At 42.4% G+C, this 8,595-nt stretch overlaps 1 protein-coding gene across 1 annotated transcript; it reads left to right on the top strand.

Annotated features, from left to right (window-relative positions):
- The first annotated feature begins 654 nt into the window (after positions 1-654).
- ANKRD1 (ankyrin repeat domain 1) lies at positions 655-7,931 on the top strand. The gene is made up of 9 exons (XM_031610386.2): positions 655-705; positions 2,202-2,381; positions 3,459-3,596; positions 3,684-3,791; positions 4,467-4,565; positions 5,360-5,458; positions 5,809-5,907; positions 6,042-6,140; positions 7,057-7,931. Exons 1-9 carry the CDS (start codon positions 679-681, stop codon positions 7,165-7,167), a joined length of 960 nt encoding a protein of 319 aa, XP_031466246.1. The 5' UTR covers positions 655-678; the 3' UTR covers positions 7,168-7,931.
- The last annotated feature ends 664 nt before the right edge of the window (positions 7,932-8,595 follow it).

Below are 8,595 nucleotides of genomic sequence, written 5' to 3'. Positions count from 1 at the left end.
TTTTGGTTTAGTAATCCTTTCAGAAATTTCCTCTCAACAAATATAGAAGACTGTCATCACGATGAGAAAAGTCCTTTCCCCTAAAACTGTTTATCATCCCAGAATAAATAGCAATGAAAAGAATGGCTTTCCAAGACTTAGGGGGTCACAATCCTCTTATCAGGAAGGTATGACTCCAAGTACTGTACATAAGCCACTTACCCTTCCCAGCACCCTGCAGTCATCTGAATGTCAGTTAAAAAAAAAAAAAAAAAAAAAGATGAATCTATAGCGCTACATCAACAGACAGCTGTCCCAGTGGGCACTGGGAACACAGGATGACTCGCATTGCTGAGCCATGCGGTCATGGCCAAAGGCACGATGAGCTCACATTTCATTCCGATGCACATACGCGGTGTGGTCAGACTGAGGGACTCGGCCGCCCTCACCCTCCTGACGCCCCCCGCCTGGTCTCGACACTAGATCTGGCTAGTTAACATGTCTGGAATGAGCGCAAGCCTACCTCCCAGCTGGCAAGTCTTCAGGCGTACTCGGATTCCAAGGTTGGAAGATTATCTCATTCAAGCATAGCTTTCCCAACGATATATAAGCAAAGCTAGCGTGGTGGTCCCAGCAGAGCCAGCTTGAGCATTGGGAGATTCATCCACAGGGGAGTACAGCCTTCAAACACTGGCAAACATGATGATGATGAAAGTAGAAGAGCTGGTAGGTACAACCTTCTTTCATTTATTTGTAATTACTTTCCTTTCTAGACTGTCATTGTACCAGCCTTTGTGGATCACTGAGGTGACAGAGCAGGTTACCAGCATGAAGTGCTCAAAACCTGCATGTGTTATAATTCGTTATCCTACTGTATTTCCATAACTTTTGCTAAGGAAGGGGGCTTGCCACTGGTACAACTACACAGTCATTTGAATTTTGCATCAGAACATAACTCACCAGGAAGTACAGAATGACCGAAATTTAGCTGTGTATTTTCCCTTGATCTTGATTGACATACATATACGTGTAGAGCTACTAACTTCACAATCCTAATTCAGTAAGTGACTAGGGAAAAGACAGCAATGCAGGGAAATCAAATTATTCTCCTTCCACTTTTAAACCAACAACAGGCATTACTAACAATTCCTATTTTCACTGCTGTTCATGGTACAACAAGTTTTGAAAGCCTCTATCTAAACCAGGTCTCAAGCAATAGAACTTTCCACTGCAGAGTTCAGACTAACAATGACCAACAGACTGGGGAAAGAGGAGTAATCCAGTAAAGCACTGGAACATTATACAAGAATTTTTTTTTTCTCCAGATGGCACAGTTAAGATGAAATTCACATACATTGACTAGTCAGTACCATCCTAAACTTTTGGCAAGGCCTTAACAATTTCTCTAGTATTAAACTCTATAACAAACACAACTTTACAAGGATGATTGAACAGAAATATAGTCTAGAAAGTATGCATTTACTGAACCACACTCAGAGTTCATCCTAAGTTCATCATCCACTAAGTTTAACAAGTTATCTCTTTGAACATACTTAATAAAGCATCCAAAATATTTCCAAAAGCTATGAAGAGCTGTGCTGCAGCACAGCATCATGCAGCTTCAGCACAGCAGCTACCTCACATTCATTTGCCAAGTGCTATAAATGGGGACTTCAGTACTGACAGCAATGGGTAAGATCAGCTTTGAAATTACTCAGCAACCTGATTTAACTGCACTGTTTCAGTCAGACTGTAAGGTCCCAAGGGGAAAGCATATCCTCTGGCATCTCATTTCCCTTGCTCATAGGGTGCTGGTGCCTGCTCAGGGTGGCTCCTTCCAGCAGAGCCTTTTACAGCTTTCTGATAGGTCTGAGACATGCTGGCAAGAGGAAACACAAGAAAATTCTGAACAAAAAGGATGTTGTTCACAATTCAACAGCTTTTGTCAGCACAGCAGCAGCTCAGTGCCAGTTGAGCAGTGAGTTACAGCAAGGTGGCCTTATGGACCCGACCCAAACCTCAAGGATGCCAGCAGGAGGTTGCTCTAGAGATGTGGAAGACCTGCCTGCAAGCAAGCCTGCCCCAGCTACCCACACATACACTACCCATCCAGGCACAGGCTGAATGAGGACTGCAGTCAATCTGACATGCACTGACCCATGTTCCCAGGGGGTGCCTGCTGCAATCATCAAACTGATGCTCATAACACGTTTTCTTTACAGGTGACCGGGAAGAAAACTGATGATAAAGATACCAGCAGCTTCCTCCCTGAGGACTTCAAAACTGGAGAGTATGAAGCTGCCGTAAAATTAGAGAAGCAAGATGACCTAAAGACAGCCTCTGATCACCTACCAACCCAAGTAGATATGGCTCCCGGGAAGCAGAAGAAGCATGAGGCAGAGGTAGGCTCTTGGATTTTGTACTTGGGCTTTTATCATCTTTCATACACTTTCTTCATGCTCCATGAAGTTTTGCCTCTTTCTAAGTTAGAAATACATGCATGGTAGGCCAGATAAACAAACCCCCAGGAAGTCACTGCCGAAGGAAGTCGGTCTAATGTCCTCCGAATGCAGAGATGTGCTGAATCCTGCAGGTGACTGATGCAGGCAGTAACTCTGAAGCAGACCCCATGAAACCCCATGAATGAAAGAATTCATTTGGGAAAAAAAAAAACATACCATGTGGCAGGACCTCACCAATTTATTTACCAATACATTATTTAAATATATATATTCAAAGGATAGAATTTGTCATGAGATAGTGCTTTATTTTGAATCACTTTTTCAAAGCCAAGGACACTGCATGGTACCTGAAATCTTATACTTCAGCAAAGACAACACACTTGTCACTGATGCTAGCAGTACCCCATATTCACTTCATGCAGGGATGCTTTAACAAAGAAGGCTTGAACAAGACTTAAACACTTATTGAATTGTCCCTTCAAGGACACCGGTGACATTCTTTCTAGTTTACCAAAATGCAGCACTTACTGATTGAAATGCTAAAATTGTTATAAATCACATACTTCATTTAAGGGTATGCGTGTTTTTTTAATATCAAAACGGATTAAGATAAATCAGTGGCTACCACATGAAAGTGGTTGAAGGCAAAATGATTTGTGGAAGTCAGTTAAACTTGCCTCCCAAAAGGGACTGCAGGGCTGCTTTGACTCCTAGCCTTGCACAGGCCAGAAAAATCTCATGATATCCCACAACATATGGCTGAAGAAACCGTTTAGGAAGAAGTAAAACGATGCACAAAAAAAACTGTAAGAGATACAGAATTTCTCATACACTTAGCAACTTAATCTAATGGTCCATTAGCCATAGCTCCAGTACAAATCAGAACAACAACTTATTTCAAAGTTAACTCTGTCTGAACTGGATTCAACTGAATGATAGTACCCACTGTCCTGCCACTCTGGAGGGAAGGTGTATTCAGTCCCAGCTCAAACTGTTGCCTCTCCTCAATTGTTTCAGTTGAAGATGAAAAAACTACAGGAGAGATCAAAACTCGAAAGCTTGGAGGACCTTGAAAAAATTATTCAGCTGAAGAAGAAGAAGAAATGCAGGAAAGTGAAAGCTCCCCTTTTAAAGGAACCCGAACCAGAAGTTATTGTAAGTTCTGCTGTGAGCTCCTTCGGGAAAGGACCAACGAGCTTTTGTGCCACTTGTATTCACCTCCTGTATATTTTTCTCCATTAGACAGGGCCAGTGGATATAGCCATGTTCTTCAGAGCTGCACTGGAGAATAAGTTGCCAGTAATTGAAAAATACTTGTCAGACAAAGGGGATCCCAATGTCTGTGATGAGGTATGTCCTTCCTTCTTACTTTGCAGCCTGCTGCACAAGAAAGTTTATTACAGAACAAAATTAACTTTCACTGTAGGTTTTATAGTATGCACAGTTTTGAGGAGAAAAGCATTGGGAGTGGGTTGAGGTAAATAAACCCTGGAATTTTAATGTATTATGTATTCCATTGATAAAGGGGCTGCTGGGATCCTCCTCAGTAACATTACTTTAAAAGAATCCTTAAATTTCAAAGAGATACTGGTGACCAGGAGACCCTGATTTTCTGTGACAGATGCTCTTCTAATGCTACAGATGAACAGACAAAAAATTTGTCTGCAGAAATGCGTGCACACAAAAAAGTGATGCTGCTGGCCCTTGTAACTCCATAATGCATAAGCTGCATTTGCAAAATATAGCATAGTGTGTTGGATGGAGGAATCAACAGGCATCATTTTAAATTTGAATGCCACACTGAAGATATTCCTCACACCCTTTTAAATGCTGGGTAGGCAGATCACTGCTATTAGCATGCTATTAAAATTTAGCAGATTTCAGGTCTGGAAAACATTAGCTCTTGAAAATGAATCAGCATAACACATAGATTTGCCATCATCCCAGAGAGACAGAGATGAAAGATTTAAAGAGATCCCTTTATGCCATATTTGATATCTGACTTGGTACTGTTTTAATTGACAGTACAAGCGTACTGCATTGCACAGGGCATGCTCTGAAGGACATCTAGAGGTGGTCAAGAAGTTGGTGGAAGCTGGAGCCCTCCTTGAACTGAAAGATATGGTATGTCCATTAACATGTACTTTAAAATTTGCTCAATGTCTTGTAACTGGTAAAACAAACGCACAAGAAAAGCGCTAGAAAGACTTTACACTGTCTTTCAAGTTTATCCTTAGAATAACACTGCTGAGGTTTCAGGAGGGGATGTCTGTCTTACTGGGCCAAAATGGTTGAAGGAAAACGCAGGAATTGGAGGAGCATGTTCACCAATAGACTGCCACAAACCATAAAGCCCTAAGAAGGGTAGAACAGCTGAGGTCAGGCTACCACATCGGGCTATGAGCAGGTACTGGAAGTAGCAGGGTCCCACATGTCTACTGAGGGCTCAGTGCAAAGTATACATTCTCCAGCAGGAAATCTTTGAGCTCAGGAGGGGCATCTGTTCTGCTGAACACTAACCGTGAGGGTTCTGCAGCTGTTTTTTCACTCCTTCACTTACAGCTCTTAGTTTGTTTGCTAAATAGATGGCATCAACCAGTCTTGCTCCCCTCACTCAACCAGCCATGCCCACAGTGCTGTAAGAAATCAGAGGAATGGCGAGCAGAGCAAGACTTGTAGGGAAGGGGCAGCCCTCCCTGCAGAGCTTCGCTGGGGGGAAATTGGTGTTGGAGAGGTGGAGGGCTAGATGACAGAGGCTAGGTTAATTGAAGTGGCTCAACAATCTCAGAGAAGTGCTTTAAGTTAAGTTGCATGAAAAATGATTTTGAATTCATTTAGAAGTTTGATCAAATTAGCTAAATTTCTTCTTTTTGTGCATTATGCTGAATTAAATTATTTGTGCTTTTTTTCTGCCATAGCTTGAATCTACTGCCCTGCACTGGGCATGCCGGGGAGGGAGCCTGGATATTGTGAAATTCTTACTGGACAAAGGAATAAACAGAAATGCAAGAGACAAGGTATGTTCCTCTGGGACTCAGCCACTTTTCAGAGACTGCAAGTCCCCCAAGGAGATAATTTTTGTGGCTGTTCTGGTACCATCTTTCTGTGCTCAATGTCACTGATGGCATTCATAGAATTATTCGAGTTGGAAAGGACCCCTAAAGGCCATCTAGTCCAACTTCCTGCAACGAACAGAGATGCCTACAGCTCCATCATGCTGCTCAGAGCCCAATCCTGTTTGACCTTAGATGTTTCCAGGGACAGGACATCTACTTCTCCAGGCAACTTGTGCCAATGCCTTACCATGCTTACTGTAAAAATCTTTTTCCTTATATCCAGTCTAAATCTCCCGTTTCTCCCCACTCAGCTGCGCAGCACCCCTCTGCACGTAGCTGTGAGAACAGGGCAGTACGACTGTGCTGAGCACCTCATTGCCTGCGAAGCAGACCTCAACGCCAGAGACAGAGTAAGTTCCACCAGATCCTTACCCTCAGCACTGGGCTGCTGCCTGTCCTCATGGCTCCACTTCCCTGTGAAAACCCGTGGTGACACGGCGTGGCCTGGTCCGTGGCACGGGCTGACCCATGTCTCCCCCCCTAGGAAGGTGACACGCCGATGCACGACGCTGTCAGGCTGAACCGCTACAAAATGGTCCGGCTTTTGATTCTCTACGGGGCAGATCTAACCATTAAGAATGGCGTAAGTAATTCAAAAGTTTTCCTTTGGAGCAGCTTCATGGGTTTTAAGGCTAGAAGAGAGACTATTGCGAACAGACTTAATTAAATCACTGTACAGTTAATTAAAGAACAGCTGACACAGGGAAAGGGCAACTTGGGGGAGGTCAGGGAACAGATAAAAAAAGCAATACCTACGCTAAAAGCACAATCTATCAGCTGCAACTTAAACAACCACCACAGCCTATTTTACTTACATATTATATTAAAAAGACCCATGCACACGGTTGCTGTCTGCACAGCTCCTGAGCTTCAGCCACCACTGAGATGCAACAGGAACCCCATGGCTTAAGAGATCTACTTTAGCCAGCACCAATCAATGCTTTTGATTAGCAATCAACTACACCTGGAGGAAGCAAGGGAGAAATCAGTCCTTGCCCCAACCTGCAAGGTCACTCCCTGTGTTACCCCTCACCTGGGTATGAAAATGAGGAAGAACACAGCCCAAAAGGCACAAAGTGTGCTCGCTCAGGCTTTGTTTGCGCAATGAAGTTGCTCCTGTTTAATTTACATGTTGTCTATAATTTAATTAAACCCGCCCACACTCTTATCTGAATTTTCAAACAGAAGAGCTTACTGAGGTTTCACCTAAACATATCTGTAATCAGATTAGACTGGACCCGAAGAAACAGTGGCATGCTCTGCTAGTCATGCAGTTTGCTAACACAGCGTAGACCCACTCACATACATGGAAATTTCATCAGGAGGCTGAACAGTCAGGGAATAGATAGGAGAGCAAAATAACTCATCTCAGGAATGAGAGTACCTGATCCTGTGCACGTAGAACGGTTTCACATCAGATGCACTGTACAAATATTTAGGGAAGAATAAAGGAATAAATTCACCAGCTGAAATTAGATCTTGCTTTCTATCTTAATCAGGATGGAAAAACCCCTATGGACCTCGTTCTTCAGTGGCAGAATGGCACCAAAGAGCTGTTCAACAATCTGAAGAACAACTCCTATAAGAGCACCCATCTAAACAAGTTTTGAAGAGACAAAATCCAGACTGCTCTCTTTTTGCTGCTTTTAAATGCTTCGCATGATCCTGGGGGAAAATAGCCCTGAACATACTATATTTATTGAAGATATTTATTGTATTAAATTATTTGAAATGCCTTCACTGAAAACCATAAATCAGGCAGATGGAGCATTAAGTTTCCACAGGTTTTAAAGTAGCTGTATTTATTCCTATTCATTTTAAAGGTAATTTTTAATGATTCTCAGTTTTTTTTGTTTTTTTTTTTTTAATAGTTTTAAATTGCAATGCAATCTTTGTCAGCAACATGAGCCCTGTTGTCTTGATAGCACTATTACCAACCTTCCATCAAACCTTCCCACAGTTCTCAATAGCTAATATTTGCAATTGCTGCCATGTCTCTGCAAAATTCTCACTTTCAGAAAACTATGTTACATGAGTGGTGATATGTGGAAGAGAAAAAGAATAATGGAAGAAGGTCTGCTGAGATCCCAAGTGGATTTAAAGGAATAGTTAAGTAATGGGGTTTACACGTGCTATAGTGATGTGGCTGATAAAGAGCTCATGGACAGAACTCCATCATAGCCATATAGACTGCAGGATTCAGATGCAACGTGATGAAGGTGCGAGGAGACGGTATTGGGAATGTGGATTTCTTACAGCTGGACTACTACAAAGCCTGATGATCGAAGAATGTAAAAACAGATGATGTATATTTGTAAATTTGTACTGCTTTTTCTGTACATTTTGTACTGACTTATCTCAGATTAAATAAACAGAGTGGTTCTTTGTACTTGCTAGAGTGTATTATGGAACAGTAAGCATGCACCAGACAGTTCTATCTCTCAGTTCAGACTTTAGCCTCTAAAATTTATACTCAAAAAAAGTCTCAGTTGCCTAAAGCAGACAGCTCTTGAGCTACTTTCCTGCCCCATTAGATAAATACTGTCTCTTTTTTTCCATTATGCAGAAACACACATACAGAAGCCGAAAGCCAGTACTTCAGTGGCTAGTAAGATACAAAACTACAGTTTTATCACTGAATTTGATTTAAAATCCCCTTTTCTCAGCAATCAGTACCTAATGCATGGAGCACACAAGACAGCTTCAATTGTCCCAGTCAAGGAAGATGTGGAATCCTGCTAGGAAAGAAACGTATCTTCCCCTTTGCTTTAGTAGAGGCAGAACAATGTTAATAGGCTTGTCAGCAGAGCCATTGATGTGCAATTTCACTAGGACATCACATGCCATGTTCAGTTAAAATCTGAACATCCCATGGAGCAGCCTCCCAGTGAAATACGCCACAGGCTCCCACGAAGATTCACCAGTCAGTAAAGCTGGCTTCGAGCCAGCAGACTTTACAGTGTGGCCAAAACAAAGTCCTGGGCAATGGAACGATGGACAGTGATGAGTATTTGTTAGTGGAATGCCAATCTTGGAAA

Source organism: Phasianus colchicus, chromosome 8 (genome assembly GCF_987193195.1).
Source record: "Phasianus colchicus chromosome 8, bPhaCol1.hap1.1, whole genome shotgun sequence".
Classification (NCBI taxonomy): Eukaryota; Metazoa; Chordata; class Aves; order Galliformes; family Phasianidae; genus Phasianus; species Phasianus colchicus.
This window is presented reverse-complemented; position numbering and strand designations above follow the sequence as displayed.

What these genes read in the sequence shown, in the direction of transcription:
- ANKRD1 (XM_031610386.2), top strand. Translation starts at nt 679, where the DNA reads ATGATGATGATGAAAGTAGAAGAGCTG. An exon ending in TGATGAAAGTAGAAGAGCTG is followed by an intron (nt 706 to 2,201) that starts GTAGGTACAACC and finishes TTTTCTTTACAG; the next exon opens with GTGACCGGGAAGAAAACTGA. An exon ending in ACCTCAACGCCAGAGACAGA is followed by an intron (nt 5,908 to 6,041) that starts GTAAGTTCCACC and finishes CTCCCCCCCTAG; the next exon opens with GAAGGTGACACGCCGATGCA.